The 20,761-nt window shown below is 37.0% G+C and overlaps 1 protein-coding gene across 11 annotated transcripts in view; it reads left to right on the forward strand.

Moving 5' to 3' along the window:
• Positions 1-6: 6 nt before the first annotated feature.
• The window catches only part of LOC107693969 (disks large homolog 2-like), a 210,592-nt gene continuing 189,837 nt past the window's right edge, over positions 7-20,761 (forward strand). For 9 of the 11 annotated variants that reach the window (XM_016493582.1, XM_016493567.1, XM_016493574.1 and 6 more), the window contains exons 1-2: positions 7-124; positions 4,682-4,747. In XM_016493582.1, the coding sequence (XP_016349068.1) occupies positions 44-124; positions 4,682-4,747 (147 nt within the window). In that variant the 5' untranslated portion in view covers positions 7-43. Of the gene's footprint in view, positions 125-4,681; positions 4,748-8,661; positions 8,740-9,667; positions 10,014-20,761 lie in introns of those variants that run through there. The other 2 variants (XM_016493575.1, XM_016493571.1) reach the window with 2 other exon arrangements.

Genomic DNA, 20,761 nt, shown 5'->3' on the forward strand with positions numbered 1-20,761 from the left:
CTCTCAGAAGAGCTGTGAGCATAAGCTGGTGGAGGTGAATCACATGGCTGAGCAGTGGGAACACACTGCCACCAACTCAACCTCACCAACAGAGGGTCCGCAGCCAGCCTCCACACCGCCAGAGGTGAGACAAAAGAAAAAGTATAACAAACATTTTAATTATTATTTTAAGAGGGCTTAATTTAAAGGATGGAAAATTGTGATCCTGCCTAAAGTGATTGCTAAACTTCAAAAGGCTATGATTTCTGCTGCATGTTCAAAGTCAAAACCCTGCACAGTAAATTCTACAGAAGGGGTCACCAAACTTGATCCTGGAGGGCCGGTGTCCTGCAGAGTTTAGCTCCAACTTGGCTCAACACACCTGCCTGGAATTTTCAAGTATACCTATTAAGACCTTGATTAGCTGGTTCAGGTGTGTTTGATTAGGGTTGGAGCTACACTGAGCCTGGTGACTCCTGTTCTACAGGCTCACGGTTTCAGAACAGTTCGCAATAAATGGATGCTGTGTATTGATACCAATCAATTGCTTATGATATAATGTTGATAAATTATGATAATGTTTACTTTATGGTGTTATAGTGTTCATCTTTTTGAATGAGTAGCCAGCAATAGTGAAACATAGACTTTTCATAATAAGACTACTAGTGTATTTTGGGCTTGTTTATATTTAAAAGTCCTGCATTATGCAAGAAGGTTGTTTTTTTATTATTATTATTATTAAAAATTATTCTCGTAGCTTCGTAAAATTACGGTTGAACTCCTGATGTCACATGGATTATTTTACAGATCTCCTTGCTACGTTTCTGGACCTTGATCTTGGTAATTGCATTGCTGTCTATGGGAGGGTCAGAGAGCTCTCAGAATTCATCAAAAATATCTTAATTTGTGTTCCGAACACTGATCTATAATAGAGAACTGGATTGCTCATGACGTCATGAAAGTAGAGCTGCCGTGCCGCCATATTGGTAATCCACACTATTCCCATACATTCCATTGAGTTAATAGGAAAAAGTGCGAATTCAATGAGAAAACATCACCTAACAAGTCAGCGTTTTTAAATCTGAAGTATCCCTGTACATTCTTAAAATTCAAACACCCTAGGCGTAAACAGTTTTTTTGTTTTTATGTCGGAGATTTCCCCTGCTTATTAAAAAGTTATGTTCATTACAGAACATCAGATGAACATGATAAACATCAGACGGACAGCTAAAGCTAGATTTAAATAAAAAAAGACACGATATTGTCGGACCTGACGTTTTATTCTTATCCAAAACAAGGTTAGTAAACATATTTGCGCGATTTTGGAGAGTCTGAAATAGATGCTGCTCAATCAGGACATTAAACATATACACAATTTATTCAGAGAAATAATTGACTAACGTTACGTCAGTACGGACTTAAAGACACGAAGCTTTATTTCCAAGATGATGCATAGTAAGTTAAGCTTTTCATTTCAGTACAACATTTCAGAGCTATAAAGTAATAGAGGCTATCATTGTATATCCAAGTCAATTTCTGATACTAATACATTAATTCCTGAATAATTACGTACATAAAGAAATTGGCTATATTTGTGTTGGATCAGTTAACGTTAACGTTACCTGTGTCGGCAGTGCACAGCAGACACACCCACCTTAACGATTTAAATATATCGCTTATCCTGCCCAAAAAGACCATAAACATTGCCGACAGCATCTGATGTAAAAATTAATTACATACACCTAACATAAAAACTAATCCCGTGTGACTGATTCGCTTCAAATCGGGGGATTTTAGGTCAGTGGTTTAGCTGTGACTCAATGGTGCTCTCTGCCGGTAGGGAATAGTAAGATGGCGGCTCGAATACTTCCGGTGGCTTCACTGTCTGTCAGCAGTTTAGAACACAATGAGCGATCCAGTCATTATATATAGATCAGTGGTTCCAAAGATGAACAGAGGTCTTACGGATTTAGAACGACATGAGGGTGAGTAATTAATGACAGAATTTTCATTTTTGGGTGAACTAACCCTTTAAAAATAACCCAGTAAAATGACCCAACAAGATGAACCCAGCATTTGGGTCAAAAATAATAACCCAGCATTTTTTAGAGTGCAGGAAAAACTACCCAGCTTCTGGGCAATAAATATAAAAAATAACCCAGTAAAATGACCCAACAAGATTTACCCAGCATTTGGGTTAAAAATAATAACCCAGCATTTTTTAGAGTGCAGAAAAACTACCCAGCACCTGGGTACAAATATTAAAAACAACCCAATAAAATGACCTAACAGGCTGAACCCAGGATTTGGGTTTAAAAAAATAACCTAGTATTTTTTTAGTGTAATATATATATGTGTGTGTGTGTGTGTGTGTGTGTGTGTGTATATGTATGCATGTGTCCCTCATGTCAAAATAGTCTGTGTTCTGGCAGAGCTAAATGTAATTTGATGGTTTATTTTGGATCTTTCTGAAGTCTATAGCTTGTTGTGTAGGCCAGTTGAAGAGAGGACAGTCCCCTTGGGGGAGGTTTTATTTCTCAGCATAGAGTCAGTTGACAAATCTCTGCAGTCTCTCGTAACTTCAGTGACTGCTCGTTGTTTTACCCTGCTGTTTTTGGAGATATAAAGTAGACATCAGTGTACATAAAAATGACATGAAGTACAGTGATAGAGGTTTACAATTTAATCTCGGAAGTATTTAATGTGAATTGTATGAGTTCATATGGGAAGCTCTTTTTGATTGCCGATTTTAGCATATTACCAGATTTAATCTTGCGTTGCCATTTAATCTTGATGCTGCTCTTATAGACATTAAAGTAATCTCATTCTTATCTCGTTTGATTTTCTTTTTAATTTTCTCTTAAAATGCTGGAAAAGCACACTGTATGTGTTGGAGGCCTTGTCATCATGTGCCGTGATGACGTTGAGTGGAAAGGCCTGTGACAGTATAATTAAAGGCAGTGAACGAAGTTGTAGATATCTGAAGAATACAAATGGCTCCACAGAGCTGTATGCAGGCAGCTCTCTTTGTCTTCTCAGACGCTGGTGAATTCCGCAGCATTGCTCAGGACTGCTGACACATCAGCACTCACAAAAGCATAAAACATGTCAGTCAAACACCTACTGATAAAATGGTACAAGTGTACTAGAGACTTCATGTGATTAATGAATCCAATTTTCTGAGAAAGTGAGATTGTACTGGACTGAAAAGGGCCTCAGACGAGATTCTTGTTGCTCAGCGTATTGCATTTACAAATGCAAAGCACAAAGATTAAGATAAGATTGTTGCATTTTAAATAACTGCATAATTAAATACAAAACTTAACCTCCGTTTCAGTTAAGCATATAAGGTTTCCATGTCTGAAATATGATTTATATATTCCTATATTGCTTGGTGTTTTTATTTGTGTAGTATTTTGTCAAGTTGGTAACTATTTGCTTTAGTGTACCATTGCACATACAGTCGGCAATGTATATTCAGGGTTTTTTTTTTTTTTGCGTCCAGCCACTAGGGGGAAGCTGTATCTGTGTGAGCTGTGTGTCTTGATCCCAATGTCTCATGGTCTCATAAGACAGAAGGACATCATGATGACATCAGCATCTTTAAATATGCATATGTCCTCACTGAGCATTTAAACTTTGACATGCAAAACAAGTTAGTTATTGCATAATAAAATTCACAAAAACCTATGCACTTCTTATGTTAATGCCATTGTTTGTCAGTTATCATTATCATTTCTTTTAAAATAAATGAATACTTAAATTTAGTAAGGATGTATTAAATTGATCAAAATGCATTGTTACGAAAGATCAACAATAGAACAAAAGAGATCAATAATGTTACAAGAGATGTCTATTTAAAATAAATACTGTTCTTTTGAATTTTCAATTAGTTAAAAGAATTCTGAAAAAACGTATCACAGTTTCAAGAACAATATTAAGCAGAACAACCATTTACAACATTAATAATAATAATGAATTGTTTCTTGAGCATCAAATCAGCATATTAAAACGATTTCTGAAGGATCTTGTGACATTGAAGACTGGAGGAATGACTGCTGTAATGATGGCTGTGCCATCATTAAATTACATTTTAAAATATATTAAAATAGAAATAGTTATTTCAAACTGTAGTATTTTTTTTCACAATATTACTGTTTTACTTTATCTAAATTATGTATTCAAATAAATGCAGCCTTGTACACAAGTCCACAATGCTTAACAAAATATTTGTGTGAGAGAGAGAGAGAGCGAGAGAGCGAGAGAGAGAGTGTGTTTGTGCTGCTACGGTTGGCTGTTATTGCACTAGTAGTAGATTATATAATATATATGTTATATAAGTGTTGTGTTTGTGAATTTCAGACTGATGCGTCTGGCCTTCTTTCTCTTCAGTCAGCCTTATACAGTATATATTATTTGTGGACAGAATTTCCAAGCAGAATTTCAACTTAATTCTGTGACTTCAGATAAAATGTTTTTAATTATGCATTAATTTATAATGTATACAAGCAATATTGCTCTCAAAATCATACTTTTAGCCTGAATATCAGCCATGCTCTTAAATATCAACAGCTCATTTCATTGTCATATTGTTTAAATCAATATCAAGAATATCATTATTATTCTTCCTGTTTAAGACACTGGAATGTACCAGACACTAGAGAGAGTGTTTTCATCTGAAAGAGTGTGTTTTTGTCCTCAGCTGAGAGAAGAGAGTCACATGGAGCTGACAGTAGAAGAGCCTGCTGCAGGAAGCACCAATACAGAGGTGAGAAACACAGTCTTTCCACATTCTGGTCAATATTCTGACAGATGCAGATTGTCATATGGCAGTATTTACACCAGCTTCGCATGAGTAATGCAGGCAGAGAGGGTTTTCCCTTCCCTCCTTCGGATGATTTATATCCATTTGGAGAGACGCCTCAGACTGTTGATAAGTACTATATCGATTAAACAGTGAGAGGTTTTAAGATGAGTTTTTCATAACATAGCAATCCATTATCAAAATCAAAATGCAGGGACATTGAGTGTTTGTCACATTGCTTGAGTGTTTGTGAGTTTATATACTATTACTGTTTGTACTGCTGGGTCTAGAGTGCAAGAAATAATAATTGAAAACAGTATTATTTACATACTGTTATATTATTTATTAATATTTTGAATGAGCTTTTGTTGTTGTCCGTTTTTACATTAATTTTAGTTTTTGCATTTGCCATTTTTATATATTTGTATATTTTTGTTTAGCTTTGTTCCATTTCATTTCTATTTCTATTGTAGTAATTTTAGTTCAACTTAAGCTGACTTAGAAATGGCAAAAAAGTTATGTTGATGTTTAATCTAATATTTATTTTATTTCAGGTTTAGTTTGGTTAATAAAAACATTTTATTTTTAGTTTTAGTTAACAATAGCAAGAAGTGTGTTTGTTAGAGGATTTTAAAGGCACACATTTAAAGGCAGCACAAATCAAAATGAATCCTATTTACGTTTTTAAATAAATGTCATTGTTCTTCATGTGATTTTCTTCCTCAATATCTCACTAAATATTAACCAATAATATATTCTATCGATGAGCCAATCAAATAATGTTAAATAAAAGTCCTACCCTATGTTATTTCCTGTTAAATATTAAGTCACACTTGGAAATATGCCGTATTTCAAAACTTAATGCACTGCAAATCCATTTCATGTTGTCTTTATTCTCATTCCCTTAACACACAAGTCCTCTTTCTGGCTCACTCAGAGTTCATTTGGTAAATTCAGAGTTGTGTTTTTTTTGTTTTTTTTTTGAGAAATGATTGAAAGAGAGCTCGTAGTATTTAACTGCAATATGGAAGTTATCTGTGCAGCGGAGCTGATCGGTGACAGCGGCGTTCATGAGAGACTCGTCCTCTCTTGGAAAAAGCTTTCTTAATTACCTCTATCTGGCAAGGGAACTCCATGCTCCATCGGAAATCTAAATATGGGAGAGAAAAAAAAAACCCCTCGAAATTAAGATAAGCTTTCACCTCATTAAAACATCTACCTTCTCAGAAAAGTTAGAGTCCAAAAGTTTGAAGATCTGACATTTTTAATGCATTCTCAGCATTCAGCATTTAAAATAAAATGGGTTTTGGAGACCTTTGGAACAGAGGGATTTAAAATGAGTCTGGCATCCTTTGTCTGTATGCACTGTTAATGGGTGGCTAGGATTGAAGTTTGAGCTGTGTATTTGTATGTGTGGAGCCTGTTTTTCTGCCTTTTTTTTGCTAGTACAGCTCCCATCTTGGAGGCGTGTTGATCTCCAGTAATTGCCACCACTGTCTAACTCAACCAGCTTGGATGCTCTCAGCGTTTTCCCAGCAGTGAGAAATACTCATACATGCAAGAGCCCATGCTTCTATTCTAAAAACCCGTTTCTGAGCTAGAATCATTTCAAAAGGAAACCTATTTTAGCCCATATCACAGAGGGCAACATATTGTGTAAATGTGCTGACCTTGTGTCAGTATGAATTAAATCGTGCCTTAACAATATGAGTCTTCAGTTAGCCAATCTGTGTTATGAGTGACCCACATATACTCAAGACCAAACCAAGGACTCTGAGTTTTAGACATCTGTGGCTTTTATGTTTTTGAAAAGAGGGCAGAGCCAATTATAGGCAGGCACAAAGACAAACCCAAATATAGCTGGAATAATACAGAAAGACTAGATCTGTGGAAGTCCAGACAGCAGGGTGGAGGTCGAAACGAGAGCTTTCGCTTTTTCTGAATGAATCTGCGGCGACTCCCTCTTTTGTTTCTCAAGTGGGACACCTGAGTGTCTTGAGGTCACTTGGTTCATAGATTCTCACACACAGAGTCCCTTCGGCTCTACCAGATGTCACGTTTGCACACATGAGAGAGCAGCACTGCCCGCAGGTGTGTCGTCTGTAAACGTTTACAACTGCTCTGTGCCTTAGGTGCTCATACAGTCACACACACACAATACACATAGCTTTGTTGTTGAGTCGGATTGCAATGTTGTATCCTGCTAAATCAGAGTCATCCATAGAAAATGAGCTTACGCTGAAATAGCGAGGGAGTTGTGGACACAAAGCCTCAGGCCAAAATAAAAAGTTTTAATCTATCTTACCCAAGAGGTTTTCTTTGTGTGTATCGTTGTTCTCATAAAAAAAAAAAAAAAAACATGTAGCATGGATTGCGGGGTCTGTCCTGCTGACCCGGGCATGAGTGATATGAGGGTAAAGAAGGTCTGATTAAACTCTTAGTAGTTACAAAGAAAGCACTTTATAGAATGTAACATAACTTTAACTTTTCAGAATCAGTTGAGTTGTATTTAGACTAATATGTGCACCACCAAAATAATTTCCTTAATCAGTGTTGTTGTCAGTAAAAATATTTAAACATCTCTTTAAGAAAAATCAATTTACTTGTAAAACAAAATTTGTATAACATATCTTTTGAATTTTTCTTGCCCCATTGACGTAGTTTTGTCGTCTTGTACACATACATCTATCAAAATGTAATAAGGATTGTGCCTAAAACAAATAAAAACAACAACAATAATAATAATGTTGTAATAACAAAAACCGTTGGGCTTTTTAAAAATGTTTTTAATAAGTCTCTTATGCTTACCAAGGCTGCATGTATATGATTGAAAATATAGTAAAAACAAAAATTGTGAAAAATTAATACAATTTGAAATAACTGTTTTCTGTTTTAATGTATTTAAAAATGTAATTTATTCCTGTGATGGCAAAGCTGAATTTTCAGCCATTACTCCAGTCTTCAGTGTCACATGATCCTCCAGAAATCATTGTAATAAGCTGATTTGCTGCTCAACCTATTATTATCAATATTTAATTAATAATTAATTAATTTATTTATTTTTGCTTTATATTTTTGTGCAATCTGTGATACATTTTTTCAGGATTCTTTTAGCAGTAAGTTTAAAAAAAGCAGCATTTATTTCAAATAGAATTCTTTGTAACATCATGCATGCCTTTACGGTTTATTTTAATCAAATAAATGTCCTTGTTGAATAAAAGTATTATTTTCTTAAAAAAAACAACAACTTCTTAATGGTAGTGTATTTATAATGAAAAACACAACAAAAATACTGATTAAGAGAATTATTTTTGCTATGGGGTGCATTTGCTGCAAACATTAGACACAAAAGTAATTTGCATATGAAAATAAGAGCCCACACAGCAGCTACAGGCTTGTTTTTAATTTTAAATTTTTCAATTAAGTTTTAGCTTTTCTTGTCTGTAATAGACTGACAAAATTGTTTCTGTTTTTTAGAACCCTATTCTAGTCCTTTAGTAATTTTTGTAAACTTTGTGAGGGGCCTCTCTTCTGGAAACAGGGTTAGCATTGTTAGCATAGTGGACAGTGTGCTAATAGTTTGCTGAGAGTTCATGTAAGGAGAACACAAAACAGAACTCGGCACTAAAACAAAGATTCCCTTGCCAAGTTCACATTTGAGCTTAAGAGCCACTGTCTCAATGTCTTGACGACCTCGTTTCTTAATTATTCCCCCGTGTCTGTGGGAAAGTGTTGTGGAGAGGAAGTTAAAGCACTCGGTCTATAATGTGATCACTCAAAGCAGCTTTGAGGCCCATCTGCTGAAGGGCTTAGTGTGTGTGTGTGTATGAGAAGCGAGACATAGACATAATATGTGCAGAGGCTATTGAGATACTAGATGCAGAATGAAAGCCATGATCAGGGTGCTGTTTTGCGAGGAGCTGGAATTGGAGGAGCGGGCAGTGTACAGGCAGCAGGTAAGACTGACCAGAAGATGAGCAAGATAAGAAAGATAGCAGGTCTGGGTAGTAATACAGCTGTTACTTTAAGAACTACCGCTCCGTGCCAGACAATCCAGTGGTCATCAGCTGGAAAGCCAGGTGGAATTTTAAGTGCTTGAAGATGCTTTGTAGAAAAACTTTTTTTTTTTGTATTTGAACAAATATGCTGTATGCTCTTTTTTCCCCCTTGAACATAGAGATTTGTTTTACACATGCAACAGCAGTTCACACAAGTATAATTTTATATATTTTATTTATATTAAATTTGTATTTATATTATACTTTATACATATAAAAATCATGATTAGATTTTATATGCTGTATAACGATTCTTCCAAGATTCTTCTTTTGTTCTCAAGACTGTTTTATTTATTTTTTAACAGGACATAAACACTTCATGGTTGTTATTTTATGACTGCAGTAAGCAGCTCTCCCCTCTTGTCTGTTTATTCATTTAAAGTACTTGGAAAGGTCTTGATATAAAGAACAGATGTGTGATGCATCAGGCCTGATGTGCCAATCTCTGCTGAAGCATTGCTGCAGTTTCCTCTCTGTGACTGCTGTCTCTTTGTTTTGTGCTTGTTCGCTAGCCCTGTGCACTTAAAAGGCAGGTTATTTGAGCTTACCAACGGTTCGGTGGTTTTCCAAGACGCCCCAAAATAAACCCTGATTGATGTTGTCAAGGTCAGCGTGAACTGCTCACTCACACCCCTCTCTTAAACCCTCCAAACTGCCCATTCTTACACTTCATTTATCTGCACAACTGGCTTGGAATCAGCTTAGCTGTGCCTCAAACAATCAAAGGAGGAAAAATCAAAACTCTCACAGCACAAACAGTGACTACAATAGCTATTTTCCCAATGGTTGTGCAGATTCTCAGAGCTCTCTCATCTGTGAGGGGTGAGCGCGTCTGTTCTCTCGCACATGGGTGTGCGCGTGTGCGGCGAGCTCCAGAGGAGGAGGGATGCTCTGTGATCTCAGAGGCAGCAGTCTGAGCCCCAGCCATGCGGCTGAGCAGCGGATAGTGCTTACAAGCGCCGGGCTGTAGGACTACGGCAAGACCATGCCTGCACAGAGAGAGGACTCTCGCCTCTGTCAGCGTTAGCTCCAGCCGTGCCTTCGTTCCTCTCCCTTTCAGTCTCTCTCTCCTCTGTCACCTCTTTCAATTTGTTAATGTGGTGCTGATGAAGGGGAAACTAGCTTGAGCTGTTTGGCTCAGGATGGATTGTCTGTGTATTGTCACAACTAAGGTAAGGAGAGCTGGAAGTGGATGAGTTTGAAAGGGAAGAAGCTTTTTTTGTCCTTCCAGCTGTGAGTATGTGTCGGCGGTGTTATTTGTTTCGTATTTCCTTGATGTTTCTTTTAAAATTGACTTTTTAATGTCGGTGTGTTCATTGGTTTACGTGTTGCATTAGAGTGTTGTATTGTATCAGGCTGAATCCCACGTCGCCGGCTCTGTAGAGCCATCAAGGCGTAAACTTGTCGGAAACTTGCATCCACAGATAACGAGCCTCTCCGTAGGCAACGGGGCTTTTAGCTCCTGGAGCCAGACACAGTGCTGGTGGAATACATTATTGATGGTCAGTCCATCAACAAACGATCCAAGGCTTTATCGGATTTTCCCGCCTTCGTTGGTGCAGGTATCCGGACAGGAAGCCCTTTGAGTGGCATTAAAGGATTGAGAGTGCCAGACTGCCAGCAGTACTTGGGCTAATGGGGTTTATTTCACTGGAGCAGAGCTGCTCTGTTTTCATGCTTCTAAATATACAATATGAGTGATTTGATCTTTGCATCTCTCTTCAGTTTAATGTTCTCTGTAGACTTGTCAGCGAGGGAGGGCTTGTTCCTAATGTGTAGACAGCTATCGCTCTCATTCACAATCAGATCCTGTGATTCACAAACCATCCTGTGAACTGAAATATTAATGTTTGTATTTTCGTGCTTTGTTGAATCAATGCTAGAAGTGCCATTGTGATGGTAATGCGGGCAGCTTGGCTCAGTGCGGTGAATTCCAAATGTGGTCCTACTACAGCTGAATGGCAAGCACCTTAATGCTGATTGTTAAATGGTCAGGTGTATTTTGTATAAACTTTATAAACCCTATAAAATTGGCTAATTAATATAAGGCATCTTCAATAGTTTTTCCATACCCCTGGAAACAGGTGGTGCAGTGATTGTAATACCTTTATACCTATATATTTTAAAGAAAATAATACTACTATTCAACAATAAATCAATCAATCAGAAAAGATGGTAAAGACATTATTTAAAATAAATAAATACTGTGAAATATGTTCGTTCTTTTGAACTTTGTTCATCAAAGACACCTAAACATTTTTTATAACAGGTTCCACAAAAATATTAAGCATTTGCTTAATGTTTGTAACATTAACAATAATAAGAAATGTTTCTTGAACACCAAATATTAAAATGATCTCTGAAGAATCATGAGACACTGAAGACTGGAGTAATATTAATAAATTACATTTTAAATAATATTTAAATAGAAAACAGCTGTTTTCAATTGTAATATATATTTAATATATATAATAATATTATTGTTTTTACTGTATTTTTGATTAAATAAATGCAATCAGTTTTGATGATGTAATATCCAGTCCCAGCTGAGTTGCTTACTCAGATTTTTGCTTTCAATTCCTTAATCACCCACAGGAATTATTTTAAGCTTTTTTTCTTCAGTTGGACTTTGTGAATCACCGTTCATGTCTTATGAAAGAGAAGTATTTTCTGTGCTCTGAGTGGCTAGGTGAAGTTTTTCTTAGAAATAGAAATTTACTTAAGTTTTAAGATACACAGAGATCTAGAGAGCAAGTTGCCAGTGTAGCCCAATACATAATGTAGTGATAGCAACTAAGTGCATCATACCAGGGCTGTCATTCACAGGGTCCCACACATAATTTGGGTTCTCTCTCTCAGTCCCAATAAGTAGGCTAAACCCAGTTAGAGTTATACACACATTTTTTTAATGAATACTTCTTTAAACACTATTTACTCTTTACACTATTTACTTAAACACTGATTGTTTTTCTGTTTTTTTTTTTCTCTCAGGGCCTTTCTCTTTAGTCTTTACTGACTCCTTCCTGCTTCCCATGTCTGCCATAATGTTGAAAATAGTTATTTCTGTTATTTCTATTAAACTAAGCCATTTTTACTGCTGACCCCAGTTGCACAAGATACATAGAGACTATAAGAGGCCAACTGCTCAAGAAAACAACCAGACTCGTTTAGGAAGCACTGAGCTTTGCGGTTAAAAGAGTACCATCCTGGTTTGTAGCAATTTAGCACTGTAATGATGCTGTTGACAGAGATCTGGCTCATCTGTAGCACCCTGGGAAGCACAACTCAGGACTCATAGGGTGAACCCCTCCGTCTGGTAGAAAAGGTGAAATACGAGTGAGAACATTAGATGGAAAAAACAGATACATCTTTGGCCTGTAGAAAGCAGTTTTTCTCTTTTGCCTGTAGCTGCTGACTGATGCCAAGACTTAAAGTTGGCCCAATTTGTATGAAACCCCTATTGTTTGTTTATATTTGTTTTGTCCATACAGATGATTTCAAGATAATTAAAAACACTTCTACACCTTTGAAGCACATTTATTTTTTGTATGTATTACTCATTTATTTTTTTCCATAAAATATAAAAGTTTTATTGAAGTTATGGGGAAGGCAGGATGTTGCAAGCCAAATTGAAGCTTGTATCACCCACACGAGTGCCATTGCAATCAGTACAGATATTCAGATTTAGATGTCTGCATAAAAATACAGATTCAGAAAGTCATAAACTTGTCATTGTATCATCAGGAGAAAGACAGTCGCAGAGAACAAGATCTTGTTGAGGGAATATCCTCCCTCACAAGAGCCAATTATATTGTACGCGCTGAGAGTCATTATGCTGTGCTTCATCACAGGAAGTCCAACAATGCCGTTGTCAGGTTTTTTTGTTTTTTTTTTGCACTCTGGCTGTAAATATTTCGTGTGAGTTCCTTCTATTTTAAGTAAGTGAAGTGTACATGCACATCCAATGCCCTCCACCCCCCTCCCTCTACTTCAAATGCACGCAACAATATATCTGCATCCGTCTCTCTCGCTCTCTTTTTTTGACTTCCTCCACTCTCTTTTGGGTAGTTAATGTTACGTAATAATTTGCGGGATGCACTCAGTAGGTTTTGGCTAAGAGAATATCATCCCACACACACGCTGTGTGATGCTGGGTGTTTATGTGTGTGTTTCAGTCCCCCATCGCAGCTGTTTTTAGTGGCTTGGACAAAGGTGATGTAATGACAATCTCTGCCTCCACCCCAGCAGGGCAACCCTGCTCTCTGCTTGCCCTCCTCTCCTCCGCTGGACAGTGTGGGATCTAGGGTTCATCTGCATAGGAAACACTCATTGATTAATTTTTTCTGGCCCACAAGGCCACTCGATCTCGTCTCTCTGTAGTGTAACGGGGGTGAAGAATCACACGACAAGAAATCTCAATCAATACCCCGGAGGGTGGATTTATTGGGGTGGTGGGTGATAGGGAGAAAGGTCCAGGTAGGTGCTCCGGTGCCGTGAGTGCTCTCTTCCGTCTTCCCAGTGCAGAGGGTCCGTGCAGTGCTCCTGTGGGGCTGGTCGGTCACACGCTGCTGTCTGTGGGAAAAATGAGAGGGCGAGTTAGTGCTCAGTCTCATGGAGGAATCTCCTAGATGGCAGGGCTTGCGTGGCTTATGTGGCCGCCGCCTGATGAGCTGCAGCTGTGACCGATCAGCCTGTGATGAGGACGGCCAGGTGTGCCTTGCTTGTTTCCAGGGCGACGCTGATGAAGCTGCGGGACGCTCGTCACAGTAGCTTTAGGTAAAGTTGAATATGTCTGCAATTCTTCTGTTCATTCATTCAGGCGGAGGTGTAAAGTTTGCAATGGACATTGCCTACATGCTTTGAGGAGTTTTAACACTTTATGGCTTAAAGTCCCGTTCACACCAAGGATGGTAACTATAATGATAAAGTTTTAATAATCTTTATATTATTATGAAAATAGAGCAGTTCCTCCACAGAGGAACAGTATACTTGTAGTCACTTTCAGAACTTTTTTTTTTTTCAGTTGATAAGCGATAAAAATATTGACAGCCAATCAGAATCCACCCAACTTTAAAGATAGATGCTGTAGATATCAAAAGTTCAGCACATACTTTTAAACAGAATGTTATCATCTGTTTGTGTGGACACTAATATAGTTACTGCTACAGTTATGTTTAAAGTTATCATTCTTACTGTGAATTGGCCTTTACTGAAGTTGTTGCTGACATTGAACAGTTGTAAATTAGTGCTGTCAAACGGTTAATCATGATTAATCTCATACAAAATAAAAGTTTTTGTTTGCATAATATATATATGTGTTCTGTGTATATTTATTATGTATATATAAATACACATACATACAGTATATATATTTTTAAACTATTTACAGGTCTATATTTATATTAATATAATTTATATTATAAATAAATATATTTAATATATAAACAACATATTTTTCTGAAATATATGCATGTGTGTGTGTGTATTTATATAATAAATATACACATTACACATACGTATATTACACATACGTATATTATGTAAACAAAAACTCTTATTTTGGATGCGATTAATCATTTGACAGCACTATTGGAAATTAAAAATAAAATCTAGAGATGTGAATCTTCTAAATCAGAAATTAAACAAAAACTGGATTGACTTTCATTGTTTGTGTTTATGGCATAGTTTCAGCTTTCAGATAATACTAGCTCATCCTTATGTTCCACTCTTATTTACTTTGGTTTGGAGCAGAAGGCTCTCTTTCTAGAAGGTCATTAAAAAAAAATAATAATAATAATAATGGATTTAGTGTGGGTCATCTCTAAATCAGCAGAATATGGACAAAATGGAACACTGTTTTTCCCTCTCAAAATGTTTTGCCATCAGCCTTGTATGTTGCACCCTGCAGAGTAACATAAATTGAATTAGTCCTAGGGTTAATGTCTTGTGAATGTGTCGCTGCTCTCTAGATCAGGGTGAGTAGCTTTGCAGTACTGCTGAGTTCAGAGTTGTAGAAAAGCCTTTCTGCGTCTCTGAGCGCCCACCCTAATCCTCTCATTGCATTTGAAGATGTACCAGAGCTAAAGATGTGCAGTGGGGCTGGGACAGCAGATATTTTCAGAGCGCTGCAGTGACATAAGGCCAGGTATGAAGACTAGGTTAAACATCATAGTGATTTAAACTGCTGTTAAAGGGGTCATATGATGTTGCTAAAAAGAACATTATTTTGTGTATTTGGTGTAATGAAATGTGTTTATGTGGTTTAAGGTTAAAAAAATTATATATACCTCAAGCGTGTGACGAATACCTCAAGCGTGTGACGGAAACGTTACACCCCTACCATACTGTGATGATGCCCTGTCAGGCCGGAGCGATGATTCAAAAACATGAAAACCCATTATAAACGAGGCATTCGTTGCATCCAGTGGGGAAAGGAAAATTTGAAATCGCATCATATGACCCCTTTAATGTTAAGCATGTGTTTTTTTCTATTACCTGATAAACATCTCTAAAATACACTTCCATTGAAAAGTTTAGGGTCGGTATTGAAATTTTTTTTTTTACGTTTTATTTCTTTTTTTTTAAAGAAGGCTGCATTTATTTGATCACCAATACAGTAAAAATTATATCGTGAAATATTGTTGCAATTTAGAATAACTGTTTTCTGTTTGAAGGGGACCTATTTGAGCCCTCAGGTCAAAATGGACCACAGAACATTTATTATTTAATGCTGTAAATGCCCCTTTTTCTCTCTTTAAATGCAAACGAGCTGCTGCTCCCCACCCCCTTTCCAGAAGAGGGCTGTCGCTGCATCCCAATTCACCTACTTAATATCATACCCTAAATGTATGTGCTCTTTTTGTGAAGAAAAAGGACATACTTTTGAGTGTGTAGCAGAGGCAAATAGGCAAGCTTTGAGACATGCTGCTTTGTCATAACTTCATCTTTAATGGACTGCTCTATTGCTTAGTTACGTGCATTCTTTCGGCTTTAAACAGCCCTGTCAATCATCTTGTCACAGTTAACATCATCCACATTTTGTATCATTTAATTTCCTAACGTATTGGAGAGAAATGAAGTAGCACAAGCGTGGGTCTTTCATGCCGAGAACTCTCCTGTGTTTGCATAATGATGCGTTTAAAAGTTAATGACCAGCCGTGTCTTTATAAAACTTCAAAAAGTAATCAAACTGTGAGTTGATCTCATTAGTTGTATGAACAGACTTTTTAACATATCTAAACCTCTAAAGTTGTTCATATGTGAGGGATTTACATTTTAGATGTTGTCAGTGTCTCTTTATTAGTCTAACTGACAGATATTCATCAAATAAATAGTCTAAATAGCTATTACCTTTATTGCACAGAACTATCATAGTCATCACACAAAACAGGGACCTTCAGACTAGAGACCTGTGCAGGACGGATTTTTCAGTCCCGCTCCCGCCCGTTCCCGCAAGATTCTGTCCCACGCCCGCCCGCTCCTGCAAAAATGTATCTTATCTGGTCCCGCTTCCGCCCGCGACATTCATGTTTTGTCCCGCTCCCGCCCGCAAAAGCCCGCATAAAAGTAATCTATATAGATTGTTTTAAGTACATTGAAGAAATTTACATGAAATGGTTCTGTAACATCTCCTAAGCTACACAACATACCAGCATAAACATAACAAACTACTACCGATAAAATATTTGTTATTTAGACTAAGCATCAACATTCACAACCACTGTTATTTTTTATGGAAAGCAAGCATGGGCTGCTGCGTGCATGGTTTGGCATGGCAGAATGCGAGCAGCGCGCTTCCTTTATTATCACTAAAAGCTGACATCTCAGTTAATCGCGATCTCATAAAGCTCTGTTATAACACTAAATATACTAAATATATGCACAATGAATTTAGAGTGTCTAAAATGAGAGGATTCGTGAGCACGCAATTTCAGCACTGCGGTGAGTAGATTCTAACTTGATCACCTCTGATTGGCCATTGCGTTCCAGAAATCAAGTCAAAATCTGTGATTGGCTACATTATAAATGGAAACTAGGCTATGTCTAGCTTGCGCGTTAATAATTTTAATGTTAATATTAGTTGTTCTTTTTGCTTTAGTGGAACAGATAAATAACAATTTATGTTTTAGACACTTTATGTTTAGATCATTTCTATTTTGCGGGAGTTCCGCGAATCATTTTATTCTCCCGCATCCCGCACACACACGAGTCTCTTCCCACCCGCTCTCGCCCATCAAGAGTTGTCCCGCGCCGCACACTGTTGCGTTGGGTCCCGTGGGTCCCGCGGTACTCCCGCGGGAGTGCAGGTCTCTACTTCAGACTGTGTATGACAGGAAGATTGCTCACAGCAGGCTGTTTGAAATGTATTGTTGAAGGCTGTGGTTTTGTTGCAAACTTTTGATGGCTGTAGCAGAGGAGTTTTAAATGAGATTAATGAAGTTCTTTGAGAGAGTTTACTCTGCTATGCACGTTAAAACGCTTTAAAACACTTTGAAACTGGCTATTAGTTTGTGTGAACGTGATAGATGGGGGAAATGCTTGGGAAACCTGTTTGAAAGCAGTTTTTATTTTAATTTTTTCTGAAATTCATTCTGGTGCTGGAATTTCCACTAGTGGCTTCAGGGAGCTTTAACATGCTCACTTATGCGTTCACGGCAACCCCGCTGGCTACATAATCCATTCTATAGCAGAATATCCAAAAAATGTGGTTCCCTGTAGTTTTATGGGAAATAACTCCTGCAGTGTGACAGCGGTACAGTGAAATGGTTGTATTGTTACACTATTGTGCAGGATTGCCCCAGTTCTCCCACTGACACCTCACATAAAGTGGTATGATTACCCTACCCTGAGGAGTTTTGAAGAGGACTGTTTGTAAGGCGCTTAATGAGGTAATAACTGTGATCTACTGAACATACAGAGGCAGCAGAGGAGCGTGGGGCTGCTCTAATGGAGGTCCGCTGTGTATCGAGTGATAGGAGACTCTGAGCACTCAGATTTGTGCTCTGAAGTTTGTGATGTATGTTAATGAATGTGTCTGTGCCGCAGCCTCCAGGCGCTTTAGAGTACCCTTGGAACCGAGGTGGGGATTTGCATGGCCTAGGTATTGAGAGGGAAGTCATGCAACGTCACACACAAACACATTTGTTATCATCATCATGTTACTGTTATCATGGACTTCACATTTATCTCCTGTTATTTTCCCCCCCCCAAACCTTTCTGCATTTTCATTTTTACATTTTTACAAAGACATTAATATTTTACTCACGGGGACTGTTCATTGATGAGCACAATTTATTATATAAAAAAAAAAAGATATATATATATATATATATTTATATAAAACAATTTTGGGTTTATTTTATTAAAATAAAATTCGTTTTTATTATATATAGGATTATTCTTGTACTTGTGAAATCATTTAGTCCCTACTAGTGTTGTCACGGTACCAAAATTTCAGTATTCGGTACTGATACCAGTGAAAATCCACGGTTCTCGGTACCAATTTCGGTACCAAAGCAAAACACAAAAATATGCTAATTGAACAAAATTTTTATTAATAACATTAAACAAAAATTAAATGTACAAAACCTATGCCATTCTTTATACTTATTTAAAAGTGTTTCGAGTTTTCCCACAAGTAATAAAAGTAAGAAAAAAGTAAACAAGTTTCACCCAAAAGTTTAGTTATAGTTCTGCTGCCACTGAAAAACCGACTTGGTACCGAAATACCGGGTCTTTTGACAACACTAGTCCCTACAGTATAACTAGATCTGACCTAGAACTGACACTCTTCCAAAATATGACTTCTATTGATTTTATATTAAGTAAAATTTTGACTAATACAGACTAACTCTAACTGTAAAAGATAAAAAAATACATTGATTGACATCGATAGTTGCATATCACAAACTTACAGTATAATATCCCTAACAATATTAATTTTTTACTATGATTATATAGTCATGATCATGTTAATTTCTAGGTTTTATCTACACATTTTTAATTTATATATTTTAGATGTGTGATCAACATTTCAAGTTGTATAAACGAATATTAATGTATTATGAACAAACATGAATTAATAATTAACAATACTATATTTACGTAGTAACCTAGATTAATAAATGCTGTAAAAAATGTTGCTTATTGTTAGTTCGTAATACATAATGAATTAAACATGGTTCTCATTGTTAGTTCATAATAATAATAATAATAATAGCTCATTTTTAGTTCATAATACTGCACAAAAATGTTTGTTTATTGCTAGCTCATAATAATTAATGCATTAAATGTGGTGCTTATTGTTAGCTCATAATACTTAATGCATTAAATCATGTGAACAAATTAAATATTATTGTCAAGTGTTAGCAGATGTTTTTCATTTATTTCTAATTTGTTTTTCCAAATGAGGACAGTCCCAAATGTCTCCACAGGAAGGTTTTCTCAGATTTAGCACACTTTTGGGGGCATTTTGGTCCTCAAACTATACTACAAGTACGTACACAAACATGGTTAACTGTAGCTGCATGTCCAATCTGGCACATGCCCATCAGGATTAGGGCAAACACTGCCAGAATCCTGTCTGTCTGGAACGTTCCTGTAAAGGGAGCCAACAGTCTCAACAAGCATGGAGTTGTGGTTGTAATATTTGATGTTGTGTATGTGTGAGTCAGACAGAACACTGAAAACACACACACGCACATTTACGACAAAGTAAATTATGCATAATGTACCCAAATGTGACTTCATCCTACCAAAGAAGAAAAAAGGGAAGTAGACTAAGATAGAAAATATTTGTTCCATGCACAGTTGAGTTATATGATATATAATTCAGTGTTACCTTAGCAGAATTCCCTCAAGAGGTGTTGAGTGCGCCTGTATCAGGTGAGATGATGTGGCATTAGAAAAGCTTGACAGGCGTTGTCTGATTGTACCAGTCAGGACACATACTTGCATCAGTCAGTCTTTAATGTGTCACTGTCAGAGGAAGAGAAATGTAATTTTGAGTTTTATTTATTTGTTTACTTCGTTCTTGTCCACTTTAACCTCTGCTTATGCAAAAACATATACACATACTGTATCATATAAGTCTATGGTGTTGAATCTAATATTTAATTCAATTTTAAGAAAATGTATTTATTTCCCTCACATTCTGGCCCTGTTTAACTGCATCATATGGTTCTGTGGTGTTAAATGTAATATTTAGTTCAGTGTTATTTATGTATGATTGTATTTATTTACTTCATTCTTGCCCAGTTTAACCTCTACATATGCATATATCATACAAGTCTGTGGTGTTGAATTTAATATTTAGTTCAGTGTTCAAAATATTTATTTATTTATGGTTCTGCAAATATGTAGATAGGTATGTAGATATATCATACAGGTCTGTGGTGTTGAATTTAATATGTAGTTTAGTGTTATCAGGGCTCCAGACTGCGACCAAAAGGTCGCATTTTGCGACCATTTTTTCTGCCGGTGCGACTAAATTTTGTGAGCGGACGCTCTGTCGCGACCACCGCATTTTTCAACTCGCGCTGCCATTTCTGTTGTATATGAGAGACATCAAACGGCAAACGAAACAAAAGCGTAACAAAATCCTGCTACTTGTTTGAGCTGCGCAGCATGGACCGTTTATCAGCTCGGACCGCAACACAAGCAAACTTTTCCGAGCTCAGAATAGCTTTACTCGGGAACCAAAGTTGATTTCGCAACACTGTTACAGCACAGCTCTGCGAGATCCAGTGAGAAGCGTTTGAATTCGCCGCAGAATGAATAAAGGTTGCTGCGAGATCTAGTGAGATGCATTCAAATTCTGCACAGAATTCTCTGTTATAAACAGCGCTGATGTACGTTAGAAAACCAGAAGCAGTAACGCTAACTGTAACCATGGTGTTGTGGTAGAAATAGTCGAATGTTA

This window comes from Sinocyclocheilus anshuiensis, unplaced genomic scaffold, assembly GCF_001515605.1.
Source record: "Sinocyclocheilus anshuiensis isolate Anshui unplaced genomic scaffold, SAMN03320099.WGS_v1.1 scaffold694, whole genome shotgun sequence".
NCBI lineage: Eukaryota > Metazoa > Chordata > Actinopteri > Cypriniformes > Cyprinidae > Sinocyclocheilus > Sinocyclocheilus anshuiensis.